The sequence below is a fragment of the Pteropus medius genome, unplaced genomic scaffold (assembly GCF_902729225.1).
Source record: "Pteropus medius unplaced genomic scaffold, Ma_sr-lr_union100, whole genome shotgun sequence".
Taxonomy (NCBI): Eukaryota; Metazoa; Chordata; class Mammalia; order Chiroptera; family Pteropodidae; genus Pteropus; species Pteropus medius.
This window is the reverse complement of record NW_024350923.1, coordinates 5,305,181-5,324,406: the sequence shown is the minus strand read 5'-3', so window position 1 is coordinate 5,324,406 and position 19,226 is coordinate 5,305,181. Positions and strand designations below refer to the sequence as shown.

General features: G+C 58.0%; 3 protein-coding genes across 9 annotated transcripts; 1 reads left to right on the top strand and 2 right to left on the bottom strand.

Moving 5' to 3' along the window:
• Positions 1–960: 960 nt before the first annotated feature.
• CFL1 (cofilin 1) lies at positions 961–4,856 on the bottom strand. The gene is made up of 4 exons (XM_039840873.1): positions 4,337–4,856; positions 2,149–2,456; positions 1,795–1,871; positions 961–1,611 (listed from the first exon to the last, which is right to left on the bottom strand). The coding sequence occupies exons 1-4, from the start codon at positions 4,658–4,660 to the stop codon at positions 1,499–1,501; spliced, it is 822 nt and encodes a 273-aa protein (XP_039696807.1). The 5' UTR covers positions 4,661–4,856; the 3' UTR covers positions 961–1,498.
• Positions 4,857–6,522: 1,666 nt separating this feature from the next.
• Positions 6,523–12,137, top strand: MUS81 (MUS81 structure-specific endonuclease subunit). 7 transcript variants are annotated; one of them, XM_039840853.1, is made up of 16 exons: positions 6,523–6,965; positions 7,053–7,182; positions 7,422–7,507; positions 8,034–8,132; positions 8,250–8,296; positions 8,476–8,589; positions 9,086–9,226; positions 9,417–9,512; positions 9,597–9,718; positions 9,809–9,906; positions 10,482–10,598; positions 10,692–10,853; positions 10,969–11,097; positions 11,170–11,273; positions 11,722–11,874; positions 11,968–12,137. In XM_039840853.1, the coding sequence occupies exons 1-16, from the start codon at positions 6,831–6,833 to the stop codon at positions 12,032–12,034; spliced, it is 1,800 nt and encodes a 599-aa protein (XP_039696787.1). In that variant the 5' UTR covers positions 6,523–6,830; the 3' UTR covers positions 12,035–12,137. The 7 variants fall into 7 exon arrangements, with proteins under 7 accessions (XP_039696787.1, XP_039696789.1, XP_039696788.1 ...); XM_039840855.1 differs by having other exon boundaries at positions 6,528–6,965; positions 10,692–10,787; XM_039840854.1 differs by having other exon boundaries at positions 6,528–6,965; positions 8,250–8,318; positions 8,476–8,561.
• Positions 12,138–12,279: 142 nt separating this feature from the next.
• EFEMP2 (EGF-like fibulin extracellular matrix protein 2) lies at positions 12,280–18,885 on the bottom strand. Its single transcript, XM_039840867.1, has 11 exons — positions 18,742–18,885; positions 18,316–18,433; positions 18,037–18,085; positions 17,246–17,452; positions 16,545–16,667; positions 16,158–16,274; positions 15,888–16,007; positions 14,605–14,724; positions 14,401–14,527; positions 13,962–14,157; positions 12,280–13,084 (listed from the first exon to the last, which is right to left on the bottom strand). The coding sequence occupies exons 2-11, from the start codon at positions 18,424–18,426 to the stop codon at positions 12,923–12,925; spliced, it is 1,332 nt and encodes a 443-aa protein (XP_039696801.1). The 5' UTR covers positions 18,427–18,433; positions 18,742–18,885; the 3' UTR covers positions 12,280–12,922.
• Positions 18,886–19,226: the final 341 nt, after the last annotated feature.

Below are 19,226 nucleotides of genomic sequence, written 5' to 3'. Positions count from 1 at the left end.
CACTACAGCATCCTCAAGTCAGCCATCTTCCAGAGTGCCAGCTGACTCTCTATAGGAATGTGGCAAGATGCAGTTCTTGGAACCCAGGAGCCATCTTCAAGGAGTGCCACCACCCACATAAACCTTGGCATGGACTGCACATAAAACTAATCACAAATCTCCTACACCCATTTTCTAAGCAGTAAAATGGAACTACCTCTCCCTGCCAGATACTGGCAAGCTCCAAGAAACTAAGGAACCAACTCTAACCCTAGGCTTTTCAGTTGATTAAAAGAGAAATATAAATCCTGTATTACCATCCCTAGGGCAAGACTTCTAGGATACCTTTACTCACTGGGCGGGTTAAAGCCCAAGTACAGGACAGAGAAAGCCTGTACCAAAGTTGGCAAAAGGCTTGGGGCTCTGGCCAACACCCTCTTGGTTAAACACAGAAAGGTGGGGCCCAAGACACCTGGGTCTGAAGTCCTGGGCTCTGCCTGGCTGGCCGCACCCTACAGTCCTGCCACATCTGCAAAGGCCAAAGACTCAACTTGGCTACTGACTCACGTCAGCCCTTAGACCCAGCCCTCACAAATGAGTCAGCTATTCAGGGAGGAAAGTGGAGAAATGACCAAACTCGAGGCAACCTGTGACTTACAATCTCACAGCCCACATGTTAGCACGACTGAGCAGGGAATTAGAGAAGAGGCCCCACTGCCCCCAGGATCAAGGCTATAGAAGAAAGCGGTTCAGGCACAAAGCCCCTTTTGCTCAAGGGCACCCTGGTAGACACACCCTGGTTCAGCCACCTCTTAAACAGCTAGCCTAATGCCAACTGCGGTACCACCTGGAGGGTATGGATGCTGTCAAGAGAGGCTGAGCCAGTCACTGAGGCCAGTGAGGGTACAGAAAAGAGAGGCTCATTTTCCCAACCTACTTCCCCCACAAGGTCCCCTGAACCCCAACCCTGAAACAAATATCCTATTAGTGAGCCTTTTTATTGTCTTTTTTTCTTTTTTAATTGAAGGTCATTCCTTACTCGTCCTGTTCCCATAAGTGGCCGTGACCAGGTGGAAAAGGGGAAGGGAACCAGGCAGCGTGGGGAGGGGTCATCTCCACAACATTCCATTTATACACAGAACTAAACAGACAAGCACAGAGTCACTAATGCGGTTAGAAGTTGGCAGCACGGGAAAGGGGAGGGATAGGTGGGGAGTTGGGATGTCGTTAAAAAAAATACAGGCCCCCCCAATCTGGGGTTCCTGGGGGGAACTTGGTCTGCTTCAACCCAAGAGGAATCAGAAGATCAAAAGCAGTTTGGGAAGGCCAGAACCGTCAGGGGTGGAGAAAGGAGGGAGGTCCAGGGGGTGGGGGGCAGTTTGGCAACTGGGTGAAGGGACTGCCCTCCCCCTGCTGGGATCCCCCCAGCCCCTCCGGTCTGGCAGGAAGGGGGCAGCCTGCAACCCCCACAGGCAGGTCTGGGGCTGCCATATGCTCCACGCAGGGGGCTGGAGGGGGCTCACAAAGGCTTGCCCTCCAGGGAGATGACGGCACTGCCCCCCAGCTTCTCTGCCAGAGTGCAGCGGTCCTTGACCTCCTCATAGCAGTTTGCTTGTAATTCATGCTTGATCCCTGTGGGGAAAAAGGGAGCATCTGTGAGCAGGAAACATTGGGGTGGTGGCGGGGAGTTGATGGCTGGGAGGGAGCCAATCAGAACAGATGGAAGGAACAAGGTTACCTTCCAAACAGGCCAGGAGGGGGAGGAGCCAAGGCCTGAGCAGAAAGGCATGTGGCACTACCAAAGCTGGCCCTTACCTGTCAGCTTCTTCTTGATGGCGTCCTTGGAGCTGGCATAGATCATTTTGCTCTTAAGGGGTGCAGACTCAGGGGCCCTGGAGGGAAACAGAGAACTTACAGCAAAGTCCCCTCCGAGTCTAGCCAGTGCCCTTAAGCGACTGATGACTACGCCACTTGCGCTGGCTCCTAACATTCAAGCTTTTATCAAGTTCCTCACTGACGAGTGTTTTGTTACAACATTCCCCTCACACCCCAAAGACCGCAAAGACCAATGGTTAATCAGGAGCCTGAGTTCTCATCCTAAGAAAGGGGTTGGGGTGGGGCAGAGCTAGGACAGGTGACGACGAACAGGTGCCTGCATGAGGAGCTTACCAAAAGATAAACACCAGGTCCTCCTTCTTGCTCTCCTTGGTCTCATAGGTTGCATCGTAGAGGGCATAGCGGCAGTCCTTGTCCGGAAGCATCTTCACAAAGGTGGCGTACGGGTCATCCACAGTCTGGCCCACGTCACCTACCAGGATCTCCTTGCCCTCCTCCAGAATGATGTTCTTCTTGTCCTCACTCAGGCAGAAGAGCACCGCCTTCTTGCGCTTCTTCACCTCTTCTGGTGTCGACGACTTGCGCACCTTCATGTCATTAAACACTTTGATGACTCCATCAGAAACAGCCACACCGGAGGCCTGAGGGACAAGCCACACATACATCTCATAAGGAAAAGGTTTCTAGGACTCTCCCTGTAGTCTCTCTGCTTCCTGGGAAGATGCATCTGGATGCCAACATACTATAGTCCTCAGCCCCAAAAGGTTGTTTATCCCCTTCCCCAAAACAATGTCCCTATTTTCTCACTCAGCCACTTTCAAAAAACTAAATGAGGCACAACCCTAAAATGGCAGCCATAGAAGTGAGACCTCTAATCACCTAATTCAGCACTGTTCCTCTCCACCCCAGCATCTTACAGGCCAAAACTATGAGGAGAACCTTGGCTGAGCCGTGAACCCAGAATTAGAATTCACAGGCAACTGACCCGTTTCCTACTCACTATACTCAATCTCAACTTTTCGATAAAACCATTAACTCGGAACTTCAGATAGACGAAGTGAACCCAAGACCCCCAGGTCACAGTCACCTTATACAAAGAGAACAAGGATCCTACAATGCTAGAGGGGACACCAAAGATGTTCAACAGCTCTAACAAGTTCAACAGAACTGCTCAATGCAATGATTACACGAACTATCTTCTCTGCTGGAGTTTTTCTTCCTTAAGCAAAGCAAGAATTACAACCCCCCAGTTAACCCCGTCCTCTGGAAAAAATTAAGGCCCCGAAGTCGTTGAAACAGGCCAAACTCAAGTGCCCACGGACCTTGAGAGCTCTTTAAACTTCTATTCTGGGTCGTGCTTGGGGACACCCTATTCCAAAAAGTCAGCGACCGTCCACAGTGAAATCTGCCGCGCCCCCTCTCCCGGAACTGCAGAGGAAGCCGGCCACGTGACTCAGCCGCTTCCGGAATATGCGGGGAAGAGCTCCGCCAGGCTCAGCCCCCTCCCCAAGAAAAACCCTTACCCGGGGGCAGCAGCATCTCCAGGGCCTCAACCCCGAAGAATCGCCTTTATTGGCCGGCACAACAGCCACCTCGGCTGCGGGCCGAAGCCCGGGCAAGTTACACAACTTTCGGCTCTCGCAGCCCTCGGGCCGAACCCAGGGGGCGGGGTGATTTCCGGGCGGTGCCCGCCTGGGTCACTTCCCTAAACTCGGCTCCTCCCTCAGGCCCCATCCGGGAAAGCCGACAGCCCCGCTTGTCCAGGGCTTCGGGCCCAGCGGCCAAGCCTGACCGTGTGCGCACGCGCCGGCCGACAGCACGGTCCTAGCCTTTACCCGGCATACAAGGCGGAGAACTCAGATTGCTTTGTGGGCTCGCTCGCTCCGGGGCAGGGCCGTTGCCTCTGAGGGATCCGCTCCTTGTTGCGCGGTGCAAGCCCTTAATCCCAGACGCCCACGCATGCCCCACTAGCGCGCCGCCCCCGCCCCTCCCGGGTGCAGGCATCCCTGCCACCTGCTCTCGAGACAGACCAGCCTGCCGAGGGAGGGTGACGAAGAGACAGGAACAGCCCTTGGGTGGGGCGCGCGCGCGCGCCGAGACCGCTCGCGCGCTTTTCCTTCGCCGCCCCCGGGCCAGGTTCGGATGCCGCGTGCTCCCGTCGAGCGCGCGCTCTCGTGAACCGACTCGCTTCACCAGCTGCGGCGCGCGCCACCGACAGCTCGGCGAGGAGCGAGCGCGCGCCACGGACCCCTCCCCCACGGCTAGTGTCCGCGCGGGCGCACCAGCGGGATGGGGGAGGGGGAGGGAGACCGGGGGGCGCGCGTGCGACTTCCGAGCGGGCCCTCCCAGGCGCCCGCGTGCGCGCACGCGCGTGCCGGCGCCTCCCGCCCCTCAGCACGAGACCCTCATCGCGTCCCGGGCGCTGGGGGAGGGGATGCGGATGTCGCTCCCTGTTCCCTCCCGCGCGCACAGACATCCGACTCGCAGCTGCCTCCGTTCAGGCACTGTGGCCGGCGCTCACCATGTTTCCGGAAGCAAAAAGGAGATAGCAAAGAGAGCCAGAGAAGAGAAGAGCCGCTGCAGCTGCTGCCGGGATCCGACTGAACGCGGCCTCTCCCGGCCCCTTCCGTTTAGTATGAGCCGCACAATGAGGGGCGGGGCGGGCTTCCGGCGCTCCCACTGCAGGCCGACGGGAAATGAAGTCCAAAGGATCTGCGCCGTCCTCGGGGCTCGCTGGGTAACAGTCTTTTTCGTCCGCTGTCCTCCCAGCGCCACATTGCATACCGGGAAATGTAGTCCGAGACCGCCGAGAGAGGCGGGCATATGGCACGCAGAGCGCGCCCATTGGTCGAATTTCCCAGGAAACGCTCTGTGCTAGGAAAGGCCCCTGTGCTCAGTAATATGACCCGAAAAATAGCCTCTATTTCGGGGCCCTTCACGCGGTTGTGAAACGGTTTCCTTAAGATCCATCTTGGCACTTTCTAGATCCCTTGGTCTGAAGGTTTTGAGTTTATTAGTATTTTGCTTTTCTGAATTGAAGCAACTACCCAGTCCTTGAGCAAGGAAAATTGCATGTATAAGGCGCCTTCAATAATCATTGAGCACCCACCATGTGCAAAGCTACTCGTCTCTTTAGAAAAGGCCATATGCAATTTCAATAAAATAAGAGAAAAACATAAGGGAAAGGCTACAAGGAAATCTTTGAAAAGTTCGTCCTTTTAAATGGCAAATTCACGAGGCAATAAAGACGTGCAGGGGTTTGTGCATTCAATTAAAGGGTTATGTGCCTTTTACTAGACAGTGAAAAGAGGAAATGTGTCTTAAATCGGACTTTAATCCCTCGAGTTTATAACCAGGCATATGGTTAATGCCCGCAAAATTGAGGCTAGCTTCACAAAAAGAAACTAGGTTGGGGGACTTCAGAAGCTTTCATTGGCCTCAAACAATGACTATGGCCTCACTGTGAAGGAATAGGAGACAAGGGTCTCAAACAAGGAACTAGGACTATTTATTCTATAAACGGAATAAAGGGTGTAATTGAAGATCTAGAAACCGGTCTTCAAGACCCGGGAGCGATACCCGGGAGTGGAGTACTTCGCAGAGCACACTGGGGGTTGTAGTCGGGGACATTTCGCCGCACCGCTCGCCCACCGAGCAAGCTACGGGCAGCCCCAGGTGAAGGCTACAGCTCGAACCCCCCGCCTCCCGCTAGCGATCCTGCCAGAAGAGGAAACTGGTCCCACCTTCGAGCTTTGAAGTTTCCAGGAGCAACGAGGAGGGGGAGGGGAATATCGTAGTTACCCTGGAGACGCACTCCCGCCCACCCCTAGCCGCGGGATGCCCTAGTTGTCCTTATTAGGACAAGACACTAGAGTGGGCGGGACCAACACTAACGCTAGCTGGAGGCTCCTTATAAGGCAGCGTCAGGCGGGAGGCGGGAGAACGCAGTAGGCTGGAGGGGCTGGGTCGTAGCTGGGCGGAGTCTGAAGGGGCGGGCCTGGCGCTCTTCGAAGGTCCCCGACTACCACCTCGCGACTTCCGTGCTGTGTTACCTTCTCAATCTCAGGCTGAGGGCCACAGCCTTTCGAGCTACCAACCCGCGACCTCAGCCTGGGACTCTTTTGCAGGAGCCCATGTAAGCCTCCCGAGGGGCTCCCCCTCCAGCAGGCAAAGCTGGCAGTATTCTACCTCACCGCGGCCTCCGAGCTTTATTTACCCCGGCTTGCTCGCGGATGCAACCCGCATTGCATCTCGGCAGCCCCGACCTGCCAGGATGTCCGGCACCTTCCCTGCTGTCCCCTTCTGCTTGTTCTCTGTCACCCCTCAGTCTTACTGGTTTTTGGTCTTCTACTCTGCATCCCCGACTTCCACCTCCCCACTGCCCTGCGTCGCCGCCCCCCCTCGCCAGCTCGTAGGGGTCGCCATTTCCTCGGAGGGTCCTTCGGCTCCTTCTACGTTATCTTGGTGTCCTCATCCCCTGTACCCCGTCCTAAATATCTCTCCTGCAAATATACCTGCACCCGTTTGTCTCCCACCCCCGACCTTTCAGGCTCTTCACGAAAGCCGGTCAATCTTCAGCCTCCTTCGCTGGGCGAAGCTGAAACTGACAGCCTCAGGTTACTTAGTTAAGCACCGCTCCAGCCAGCCCTCCCAGCCACTTGAGGGCGCTGTCCGCCTTTCGCTGGCACAAACGTCCTCTAGAATCTGGGATGGGCGGAAGGGGCGGGTCAAGGCTCGGGGAGCCTGGGTTGGGCGCGTCCAAAAGGCTAGTCCTGGCCGGGAGGGCCGAAGAGGCGAAAGTTTTAGAGACTGTCCTCCGCAATAACCACTTAGAGTAGTGCAGGGGCGGGGAGGGCAGAGGGAGGCTATCCTCTAGTTAGTGCCCCTCGTGGGGCCACGTGATTTAAGAGGTCCCGCCCTCACCCGCCAGACCCAGGTGTTCGAATCCTCTCTCCAAAACTGGCGGCGTCTCAGTACCGCCGGCGTGAGGCGCCAAAGAACCAGTCCTGGGGCTTATGGCGGCGCCGGTCCGCCTGGGCCGGAAACGCCCGCTGCCGGTTTGCCCCAACCCGCTCTTCGTACGGTGGCTGACCGAGTGGCGAGACGAGGCAGCCAGCAGGGGGCGCCGCACGCAGTTCGTGTTTCAGAAGGTGGGTCTCGTCGGTCCTGATGGGGATAGATGCTGGCCGAGCCAGAGGACCCCCCTGACAAGATAGGGTATTTCCTGCCCCCGCCAGGCGCTGCGCTCCCTCCGGCGTTACCCACTGCCCCTGCGCAGCGGCAAAGAAGCTAAGATTCTACGGCACTTCGGAGACGGGCTCTGCCGGATGCTGGATCAGCGGCTGCAGCAGCACGAATCATCCGGTGGTGAGCACTGGGGGCAGCGGTCAGTGGTCCCCTGAGCCTTCCGCAGCGCAGCCTCCATAACCACCTGGGGTACCTTAGCTTCAAGCGCCCTACTCCTGTCCAAGTTACTGACTGACCTCGAGCTAGTGGCCGGCTCTCGGAACCTCTCCATTCTCACTTACCACCCGAGCTGGCAGCGTCCCAGACCTTCCCAGCTGCTGGATTCGGTAGGGTCCGGGATTGACTCTCTTCTGCTCCAGCAGGCGACCATGCCCCTGGTTCATCTGGAGCCAAGAATCCAGCCCCGGAAAGGTCACCTGCTGAAGTCCAGGACTCTTCCATGCCAGTGAGGAGGGGGCAAGGGGGGGTGGCAGGGAAAGTGAGAGCATCAGGAGTAAGATTTTTCTGGTTTGAGAGGCTTTGCAGGCCTGGGTCCAGATCTCCCCACCAGTGATACCTCGCCTTGGGCAAATGACTGACTTCTTCTGATACTTCGTTTTCTCACTTGTAGATGGGTCTCTGGATTGATAATAGTCCATTGAGAGAGTTCATAATCAAGCTATTTAGGGGGCCAAGCCCAGTAAACTGTGGGGGTTGCTGTTACTGAGTCCTGCAGTGGGTGGCAGAACTGAGGCTGGACCAAGGAGATTACACTACCCCACAATTCTCCACCTTCTCATCCCAGCTTTGCGGGTCATCCCATCATCTGTCCTATTTTACAGCTGTGGAAACTGAGAGGCAGCTGTGTGACTTGTCCAGGGCCATGCGGCCTGTTGAGATAGAACTTGAACCTCAGCCCTGTCATGGATTGAGTCTGCAATGGCTGGCTGGCTGGCTGGCTTTTGTTTTCAAAGCCCCTTTGTGCCTTTCAGGTTCCGGCCCAGCCTAAGGCAGGAGGCTCTGGCAGTTTCTGGCCAGCTCGGCACTCCGGAGCCCGGGCCATACTGCTCTTGCTCTATAGAGAACACCTGGTGAGTGCTTTGCTACCCCCTGAGTCAGGGGAACTGAGGCAGTGGGGCATGAGGCTCCAGGAGGAGACTGGTCCAGGTACTGCGCCTACCTTGGTTACATTTCTGCCTTGGTTACAGAATCCTGGTGGCCACAGCTTCCTAACCAAGGAGGAGCTGCTGCAGAGGTGTGCCCAGAAGGCTTCTGGGGTGAGCCCTGAGGTGGGGAAGGATGTGGCCGCATGGCTCTGGGTCTGACCTTGAGCCCACGAGAGGCTGCCCTTCTTGGGAGCAAGCTGTGGTGTGGGGCCCAGGGAATTGGACACATAGTAGCACCAGGGGCTATGGGTCTCCTCCCTCTGGACAGGTGGCCCCTGGAAATGCTCGAACCTGGCCAGCCCTCCGCTCCCTCCTCCACAGGAACCTGGTTCTCAGGACACACCAGCCAGCCAGGTGGGGCCGACTGCAGGGGATACAGGAGGCAAGGAGTGGGAGCATACATGATATTCTGAATGGGGTCCACAGTCACCCAGCAATTCCCAGGCCTCATGCTGTTGAGGCTGGGGAAGGGAGGCCTTGCCCTCAGGAGCCAACACTGTTGGAGTACCAAGATCTGAGACTAAGTAGTGGGGGGTGGGGAAGTGCCACAGATTATTGGAGGAGCAGAAGGGCTTTGCTGAGGACATGGTATTTGACACCTCTTAGAATCCGCAGGGTAGAGATGCAGGAAAGGCAGCCCAGAGAGAGGAGAGTTTGAGACGTATTGCAGACCTGAGAAATGGCCCTGGTCAGATCTACCAGACACTGATCTGAGGGGCAGGAACATAGCCCTAGGGAGGTGACAATGGAAGCCACTGGACTTATTCGTGCAGGCTCGCCAAGGGGGTGGTGAGGCCAGCCTAGCTGGGGACAGGCAGGGGAGCCTGCCAGGTATGAGTGAAGAAGGGGGATCTGTGTTCGTTTCCTCCGCCTGCCAGGTACTCATTGACCTCGGAGGGTCTGGAGCTGGCCCAGAAGCTGGCCGAGTCAGAGGCCCTGAGCTCACTGAATGTGGGCATCGGGCCAGAGGAGCCCTCTGCAGCGGCGCCAGAAGTGCCAGGATTGGTTTCAGCTGAGCTGTGAGGAGTGGGGGGACAGAAAGGGGGGTGCAGAGAAAAGGGGAGCAGGAGTGAGGCCAACGCCCCACCCCGATCTCCATCACCTGCAGCTGAGCTGTGGCTGCCCCATTTCCACTGGGTTTGGAGGGAGACTGCCCTGGCACTGGGGTTCTGGCCTCACACACACCACCCCCTCCTCCCCCCACTCCAGTGGCGCCAGCGAAGGCAGTGTCCAGCAGCAGCTGCTGGAGCTGAGGCCTGGAGAGTACAGGGTGCTGTTGTGTGTGGACATAGGCGAGACCAAGGGGTGAGTGAGGTGGGCGGAAGTGAGGGAGACGCCAGGGGCAGCACTGGCCTGCCATGACCTATGCCTCTCACTTTGCGATTCCAGGGCAGGGCACAGACCAGAGCTGATCCGCCAGCTGCAGCGGCTGCACGTAGCCCACATGGTGCGCAAGCTGCACGTCGGGGACTTCGTGTGGGTAGCACAGGAGACCAGGCCCAGAGACCCGGGTAAGGGGCATAGACAGGCAGGTGGGTCTGAGGCAGAGCCTGGTGGGTGGGGGACGTGAGCCAACAGGATCCTTTTTGGCCTCTTGGCAGCGAGACCTGGGGAACTAGTCCTGGACCACATCGTGGAGCGCAAGCGGATGGATGACTTGTGCAGCAGCATCATTGATGGCCGCTTCCGGGAGCAAAAGGTTCCTTTACTGGCCTCACCACACCCCCTGCTCCCTGCCTGCTCTGGGGGTCAGGAAGAATCCAGGGGCACTTCTGGGTGGCTTCAAGGCAGAGCTCCCACAACTCCAGCCATACCGCATTAGAGCTGCTGCCGGGCAGCCCCGAGATCAGACCTCGTCGGGCCCCTCCAGGGGTACAGCAGGTGTGCAGGGTGCCTGTCTGGGCTGTGGAGCATGTTAAAGACTACTGGGGTGTCCAGCCCCTGTAGTCTGATGAAAACAATGCCCAAAGCTCCAGGAGTGGAACCACAGTGGCTGTATCTTGGTCCTGGCTATGGGGCTGACCCCATAGTCAGGCCACAATAGGCCGAAGGAGGCTTAAAGAATGGGCATCATTCAAAGATGGAGAATGGGCTTTTCATGCAAGAGTAACAGCACGAACAGAGGTGTGGAGGCCACTCTGAGGTGGAGGCTAGGGAGGGCAAGGAGGTGAATTGGTGGGACCCGGGTCCCATGACAATGTGTGACATGATGGATGGCCCAGCATAAGGGCATCCAGGCCTGACCCTCCCCATCCCTGTCTCCACCCCCCCTAGTTCCGGCTGAAGCGCTGTGGCCTGGGGCACAGAGTGTACCTGGTGGAGGAGCATGGCTCAGTGCACAACCTCAGCCTTCCTGAGAGCACACTACTGCAGGCTGTCACCAACACTCAGGTGAGCTGGGAGGGCAGGGCCGAGCTGGCAGGGACCCCATGGTCTGTGGCTCAGGCTAAGAGCCACCTCTCTCTGTTGGGTTCTCTTTGCCAGGTCATCGATGGCTTCTTTGTGAAACGTACAGCAGACATTAAGGAGTCAGCTGCCTACCTGGCTCTCTTGACACGGGGCCTGGAGAGACTCTACCAGGTGAGCAGGTGCGCCTTTCTGGCACTGTTCCCTTATCTGGGCCGTGCCTTCCCTAAGGAAGTCAAGGTGAGAGAGATCCCTATTTCTCAGGCTGGCCCACTGAGGCCTAGGATTGGGCAAGGACTGGCCCGGGGGGTTTTCCCTAGAGCTCTGGCCTGGCCTCAGTCTCTTCTCTCCTTAGGGCCACACGCTATGCAGTCGCCCCTGGGGAACCCCAGGGGACCCTGTATCGGGGTCTGGGCCCTCCCCAAACCCTCTCTGCTCACTCCTCACCTTCAGTGACTTCAACGCTGGAGCCATCAAGAACAAGGTAGTGCATTTGCCCAGCTCCTCCCACGGTCTGGCCGCAGACCGCCCCTGACACAGTCCGCCCTGATCCCAGGCCCAGTCCGTGAGGGAGGTCTTCGCCCGGCAGCTGATGCAAGTGCGAGGAGTGAGTGGGGAGAAGGCAGCAGCCCTGGTGGATCGGTACAGCACCCCCGCCAGGTAGGCCTCCACAGAGCCCCTCGGGTCCACTGCACCTGCCTTCCCTACGTGGAATTCAGCTCAACCAGTGCTTTGTCTGGGTCTGGTTCTGTGAAGGCCGTGTAGACCAGGAGGTAGACAGATTCATCTGAACCCTGAGGAGTCCATGGAGGTTGGGTAGTGAAAGAGACAGTGCCACTCAGGACTGAGTAGTATCTCAGGTGTTGGAGGAGCCCGCAGGAGAGAGGGAGACACCCCACCTGGTGCAGCGGAGAAGGCATCCTGGAGGAGGGGGTTGGGCCGTGAAGACTTGGCCAGGAACTTGGAGAACATTTGCAGGAGCACAAAGGGAGGATGAGCGGAATGGAGCAGGACCTCAACTGCTAGCCTCAGACAGGGCGGCAGTGGCCCTGACTCCTTTAATCCTTGCTGACCGCTTCCTGCCTGTCTCCCATGACTTTGGCCCAAGTTGCTCAGATGGGCCAGCGTTCAGCCATTGTCAGGCCTTAGAAACTCAAACACCCCCCTCCACCTCCAGTCTGCTGGCCGCCTACGATGCCTGTGCCACCCCCAAGGAACAGGAGATGCTGCTGAGCACTGTCAAGTGTGGGCGACTGCAGAGGTGAGGCACGAGACGGCCTCGCGAGAGCGGGTGGCTGGGCCCGAAGTTGCTGTCACCGGGACCTGACTCTCATTAGCCTTTCTTTTCACGCAGGAATCTGGGGCCCGCTCTGAGCAGGACCTTGTCCCAGCTCTACTGCAGCTACAGCCCCCTGACCTGAACTGTGTCACAAGACAGACCCCAACTCTCACCTTCCCGCACTAGCTAGCCTTTTAACCAGAATCTTATGGGCTATAATAAAAATCTAAATGTTTGCAGCTTTATGTGTTATGGAAGAAATACCAATCCCCAGGGCTTTGTAAAATATCCAGGCAGGAACTGGGGAGCCCACTGGGCCCAGTGGTTTTTAAACTGAGGACCCTGGGGTTCCCAGGCAGCGCACTGAGACTGGCAGGGAGGCGTTTGCAACTTCGAATCTAGTTTATATCCTCAGGGGGTCCCTGATCAAACAAAATTTCCTTTGATAAAAGGTCTTGTAGCTTGGAAAAGAAAAAGTTTGAAAAGCTCTAACAGCCCAATTGCCTCATTATATGGATTGGAAAACTGAGGCCCAGGGAGCTACTAGGGTTTATCCAAATTGATAGTTTGAGGCCAGGCTCAGGTCGAAACCCAGGGCCTCCTGGCACTGTGCAGAGCGGGCTTTCTCAGGCTCCCTACAAACCAGCCGAGCCCAGATTCTTGCGAGGGCCTGGAGTTTGCAGCATTATTACCTCCTCCTTTCTCACGGCAGTTCTGATGCCCGTGGTCCATAGACCAATCCCAGCCTTGGGGACACAGCTCCTATCAGTGGGGCTCCCTCGGGCCTGAGCTGACCCTGCTTTAGGTGGACTTGGCTCGCCTCCCACAAACCTGGCCCTGTCCCCAGTCTGGGGTTCTCTACAGGGTTTCCCACCCACCTCAGCCACCAGGACTCCTTCTTTCTCCCTTTATTGCCTTTCTCTGTCTACCCTTCACAATAGCATCTTTTCTTTTAGCAGAACAGTCATCCCTGAGCCCCAGGCTCCTTGGCTACAGGGACCTCCCCCTCCCTGAGGGCACCCCCCACGCCTCAGAAGGTGTAGGCCCCCACGAAGACGGTGAGTCTCAGTACAGAGCTGGCCCGGTAGCTCATGAGGGAGTTCATGGTTACCATCTCGAGGTCCAGCACATACTCCCGGGGGCCCGTCACAGGCCGGGCGAGGACCAGCATGGCGCTGACATTGTTGATTTGCTGCAGGGCACAACAGGTGGGGGGACATGTAGATTGCATCAACCTATGGGCCAGGACCCTCCCAAGCCTCACCTCCCTGCCCCATACTTTGCACCGTTCGGGCGTGAAGTGGATAGAGAGCCCGGCCAGGCTGTGACCCCAGGCTCTCGTCTGGCTCCACGACACTCTTGCCATCTCGTCTTTCCAGTACCCAGGCTCCTGTCCTCAGAAATCTCCCACTGGTGCTCTTCCCACACTTTCCAGCTAGTTCTTTTGTCTAACCAAAGTCAACTGATGATTCAGGGCCAGGCGTGAGGCTTTGGGGACTGGTGGGGCCTTTGGTGGCCTGGAGCAGGCAGACTCCCTTTCTAAGCATTCGATTTCAGAAAGAAAACAAACACTGATACCAGACAGACCCTTGCCCCTCTCACTGCGAATCAGACCTGGACTCTCCCTCCGAAAAGCCCCACCAGCAGAGCTGCGTCTCTGACCCCAGGCCCCACCACCAACCCCGGCTGCCTCTCTCTCCAAGGCCCAGCTCCACCTGCCCGCCCTTCTGGGTCCCTGCTCTGTTAACTTGGAAGGCATCTCATGTCAGTCTCTTGTACTAAGGCCGAAGAAATTGAGGCCAGAAACGGAGACCAGTCAGGGAGACTCAAACCCCAGTGTCTATGTGAGTGCCTCATCAGAACTGCATTTAACAATCTGTAGTCTGTACCAAGGGAATTAGGAAGGAACACTCCTACCTTGCTTTCTACCGAAATTCTGCCTCCTGGGGGCGGGGCTTTGAGAAGAGGCGGGGCATGGTGCCATAAACAATCTCCCACTTAAAGCTTCCTGGAATTCACTTTTGGATTATGCATGTCATTTGAGGGGTGGGGGTAGGGGAAAGCCTTACCCTAATGTAGAAGTCCCCCTGCGAGTTTCCCGCACGGATCTGAAAGGCATTGTAGGCGCCGGGGTAGACAGAGGTCGCTTGGATCTGGAACACGTCCGCGGGCACGCTGCGCTCTGAGGTGATGGTCATGTAGCGGTGCACAATGGACGAGGGCTGCTCCCGGCACAGGGGGTTGGAGGCCGGACAGAGGCAGCGACTAGGGACCCCGAGATGCGGATACAAATGAGGTCCTTGCCCATTTCCCAAATTTGGCCCATCCCCAAAATTAGGAATCTCAAAAGGATTCTCCCACTCCTATAAAGCGTGCATAGTTTAGCCATGAAGGACTACAACTCACATCAGCCCTCTGGGCACTTACCAGCCCTAATAAATGCCAGCCAGCCCCAGAGCCCTGTGGGAGTTGTAGTTCACGTGGGGGCCTAGCGTCAAGTTGACTCACTTGTCAGACACCTGGACATAGGGCTCCACGCAACGGTTGGTGTCCACACAGCGGTAACCCCCGTAGAAGTTGACACAAGTCTGGGCCTCAGAGCACTGGTGTGCGCCAGACTCACACTCGTCAATGTCTGTCAGGGAAGAGGGGCTGGAACCCAGACGTCAGGCCATCAACCCCTGACACCACCCTGCCCTGGGCAACCTGTACCTTGGCAGAGGCGTGTGGCCAGCAGCTGGTAGCCTTGCGGGCAGTGGCAGGAGAAGCGGCCTGGCTCGTTGACACAGCGGTACTGGCAGAGGTAACTGGAGTAACTGCACTCATCGATATCTGAGGGAGAGTGGACATGAGGACTCTGGGTCAAGGGCAGCCCTCTCAATTCAGTCCCACAAATGTTTATGGAGGGAGCCCAGCCCCATGTTGGGGGCATGGGACAAGCCATGCAAAGCACAGTAGGGGGACAGAATTCAAAATTCTGCCCAAACCACCCAGCTCACAGACCTCTCTCTTTGCCCCAGAACTGTAAGAAAACAAAATGAAAGCACTGGGAACCTAGAGGCTTGGCTTTACATCTTACTGACTTGAGTTTTGGAAACCTCAATTTCTCTGTCAATAAAATGAGTGGTTTACACTAGCTGAGCCTTCTGGGCCCAGTCTGCTCTGCTTTTCAGTAACTTGCCCAATTCCTGCAACCCATGATCAGCCCAGGCACAGTTGCCTCCTGCCAACTGTGAACTGCACAGCAGGAGCCAGGTTTTCTACTCTGGTTTCCCTCATGCTGCCTACCATGGAGCCAGGTTCCAGCGGGGCCTTAGCAGCAAAGCATCACATAAACAGGGTACGTGGCCACTTGACATGGAATGAGAACGTCGGGATGGAGCCCTGGCCCCATCTCACCCTAGCTGTGAGACCTTGGGCAAGTCACTTAACCTTACTTCATTAAAGAACTTTATGCTTACTATTTTCTTATAATCCTCCCCATAAACCTTGAAGGAGATATTAATGTCCTCATTTTGCAATCATACTTCATAGGATTGTTGGCAGGACTAAATGAGGCCAAGTACGTAAGGGAAGTGTCTGCACATATAGTATTTACTTCAAGTGTTATCGCTTGGGACTTGACGAAGACTGTCTGTTGTCATTTTCCCACTTAATCCTCAAGACAGTCCCTTTTACAGATGAATAAATGGGTTTAGAGAGAAGAATGAATTGCCTTAATCCAGGATTCAGATGCAGGTCAGCCTGACTCCCGGGCAGGGGGCACCCACATCCTTGCTCAGTCTCCTCACTGAGCTTCAGTGGGAACCTAACTGCTCCCTTCTGTGCCTTCCCCACCAGGCCAGGAGTTCTGCAACCAGCTGGGGGGGGACTACATGGGAGGTACATGGGCACAGAATGGACAAGACATGGAGGCATCAAATGCAGGACCGTGTGGCAGGAGACACAGGCCCTGGGACCAACGGAGGAACTCTTGGCAGGGGTGGAGCTCTCACCATTGCAGGAGAAGCCATCCCGGTGCAGCTCGTAGCCCTGATGGCAGCGACACAGGAAGGTCCCATAGGAGTTGAAGCAGCGCTGCTCGCATGGAGCCCCCATGTCACATTCATTCACATCTGGGGGTGCCAGGAAAAACAGAGGAGTGAAAGCCAAGGAACAGCCCAGAGCCACTATTCCACCCATTCCCCTGGGCTGGTCAGGAAGGGAGCTCCCCAGCCCACACCACCCTGCCCAGGACCCAGGAGCCTGGCCCGGCCCAGCCTCACCTACACAGGAGCGGTTGTTGGGCCCCAGCTGGAAGCCAGGCTCACACTGGCAGCGAAAGGAGCCGGGCAGATTCACGCAGCGGTGCTGGCAGTAGCGGTAGCGGCACTCGTCTATATCTGGGATGGAGGCAGGAGAAGGAGGGCAGGAGGCGGAAGTCAGGTGGGGCCCAAGCTGGGTAAGACTCAAGGCCTCTGCACTCAGTCTTGTCTGTGTCTGGGGGCTGGGCCAGGTCAGCCAGGGTCCATACATACATCTAAAGTTCTATGTCTGGTGGCAGGGGCCTGGAGGTGAAGCCGGGGGGTGGGTTGGAATGCGGTTCAGGTGCTAGGGTGAGAGCCAGGCCAGGGGCACAGAATAGGGACTGGAGAGGCTGCTCCTAGACTCACCCACACATTCAGGCCCAATCTTGCGGTAGCCATCGGGGCAGGTGCACTGGTAGGAACCAGGCAGGTTGTGGCACTGCTGGCTGGGGCGGCAGTCATGCAGGGCCTGGGCACACTCGTCCACATCTGCAGGAGACAGCACGCAGTCCGTGCCTGGGAGCTCATGCACCACCCCACCCGACACCTCAGTGTTGGAGGACACAGGGCAGGAACCACTCACATGAGTGTGTGGGTAATGCACCCCCAAAACAGGAACACGTGGATTAGACCTTCCCAGCAGCACAAATGACAGTCTATCAGCCTGGGAGCCAATAGGAAAATCACCCCTAACCTGTGGGACCCCTTGCTGGGGAAGCACGGGAATCAAGGTCCAAACCATACGCCTTGGAGCACTGATTCCAGAGCCCTCCTCCAAGATCCATGGTACCCAGACATGGGGCCAGATCAGGGAGTGGGCAGGGGCAGAGGCTGAGAGGCAGACTCTTACAGCGTGTCTGCCACAATAGAGGGGAGGGTCCCAGAGGCTGGCTGGGGCAGTGGGACAAGGACCGGGGCCCCACACAAAGTGAGGGTCTGGATGTTACCCCAGCAGCCTGGAGGAGGCTTCTGAGCAAGGGAGGAACATGAGGTCTGAGTTTTTAAGATGCAATGATAAGACGCTTGGAAGGACCGCAACCCTTGGCTCCAGGGTGACCCTCACTCACCCACACAGCTCTCTTGCTCATCAGGCTCATAGCCTGGTGGGCAGGGGTTGGGGTGTTGAGCAGGGGGCACTGGTGGTGGTGGTCCCTCGCCATGCAGGTCGTTGATGACGGCAGCCGAGCGGGGCAGGCACAAGTAGCCCCCGTAGTGATTGATGCATTTCATTTCCCCTTTGCAGGCCTCGGGGATGGTCAGGCACTCGTTGACATCTGCAGAGAGGGGCCTGCTGGGCACAGCCAGTCTCCTGGGCTGGCTATGGAGCGGGTGGGAGGCAGGAGCCCAGCTCGGCCTTCTTTAAGCTGTGCGACCATGGCAGGGTCTACCCTCTCAATAAGCTAAGGCTGTCTGCCCAGGACCCCTCCCAAGGGCCTGCCAGGGCTGGTGGTGGGGCGGCTGTTCCTATAGTCACCCCATTCTCTTGCCCCCAAGAGAGTCTCTATTCTTCCCCAAAACTTGCTGTGCAGGTTTCCTTACCCACCCCCGAAGACACTGCCCCCTCCTGGGACCTCGATGGGACAGAGCTGGGTAGGAGAGTGCTCCTCCTGGCAGTGCCCTGTTGCTCTCCTGCCTACTGAGAGGTGGGGGCAGGGTGTCTTGGGTTTCTCCTGAGAGGGAGGGACCTGGATGGCTTCTCCACCCCTAGGCGAGCTGGCCCGCAGAGAACCAGATCTGGCCTAGGCAAAATGGAGCTGGGCAGAGGACAGGCCCCTCGGCTCCTGCTGCAGCTCTTGGAGCTGGGGTTACAATCCCCTTCCCCATTCCTGGGGTGGGTCAGTTCCCCAGGCACACTCACCCCGGCAGTGCTGGCTGTCGGGGTCCCACTCATAGCCATCTGTGCATTCCTACAAGGGGACCAGCAGTGGCCAGTGTTCACCCCTTGTCCCCTCCAACTGACCAGGCCAAGACTAGGGCCCTGAGCCTGGCCACCCTCCCGGGACTGCTCCAAACAATGGCCCCAGCTGCTCCACCAACCAGGGGAGGGGAGAATCTTCCCCAGCAGCAGCCACCCCAGGATCCTGCTCTCTGTGTCCCTGCCCATCCCATCCCAGGCCAGTGGCCCCACGGTCCCCACCGTGTAGCTGTCGGGCTCCTCCGAATCCTGGGGAGACGCTGCCCCCAAGAGCAACAGCAGCAGCGCCCAGAGCAGTAGAGACCCGGGGAGGCAGGAGGCGAAGGGGAGCATCCTGGGGCTGGGAGGTGGTTGGCAGGGGTCAGGGCGCCTCTGCCACGGCAGCCCCATTCCCTGTACCAGGACTCAGAGCCCTGACCCCAGCCGCCTCCCACTTGGGACCGCATTTGAAGCCCCGGAGCCTTCCAAGGCGGAGGGCCGACTCCTCACACAGGCCCGGGTTGGGGGCCCACCCGCCTGGGGCCGCCCCGCCCCCGCCTGGTCCCCCAGTGGCGCGGGCAGAGGAGCGCAGGCCTCTCTTGGCTCCTCGCTGACGCCTACACGGCCGAGACTCCGGCTCCCGCCCTCCCTCCATGGACCGCTACTCACTTGGGCCCGCGACGCCCCCGCGGCCCACGGCTCCGGCTGCTCGGCTGGCTCGGGTAGTGCCTGCGGACAGGCGGACGGACAGACGGCGCAGCTCCCTGGACGCGCGGCCCCAGGAAGCGCCCCCCGCCCGCCCGCCCGCCGCGGTGCGGCCCACCCCGGCGCCTCCGCCCGCCCCTCGGCGGATTCCTGAGCCCGCGCCAGGGGGAGGGACCCCGACCCCCCGCTTCTCCGCCCCCGGCCGGCCGCAGGCCCCCACCCGGTCCCCCGCGGCGCCGCCGGGAGCCGCCTACCGGCGCTGGGCCAGGGTCCCCTAGCGCTCGATCTTGGGGACATTGGCCGTGATGCCAGGCCCCCAGACATACCCGGGAGTCCCCAGGTCCTCACTTTGTGCACCCCATAATGTCATCCTGTGCACTCAGACCCTACCTAATCTGCGCCCCCGGAATTCTGTCCTGTGCACCCACATCTTAATGCCGGGGCCCCCA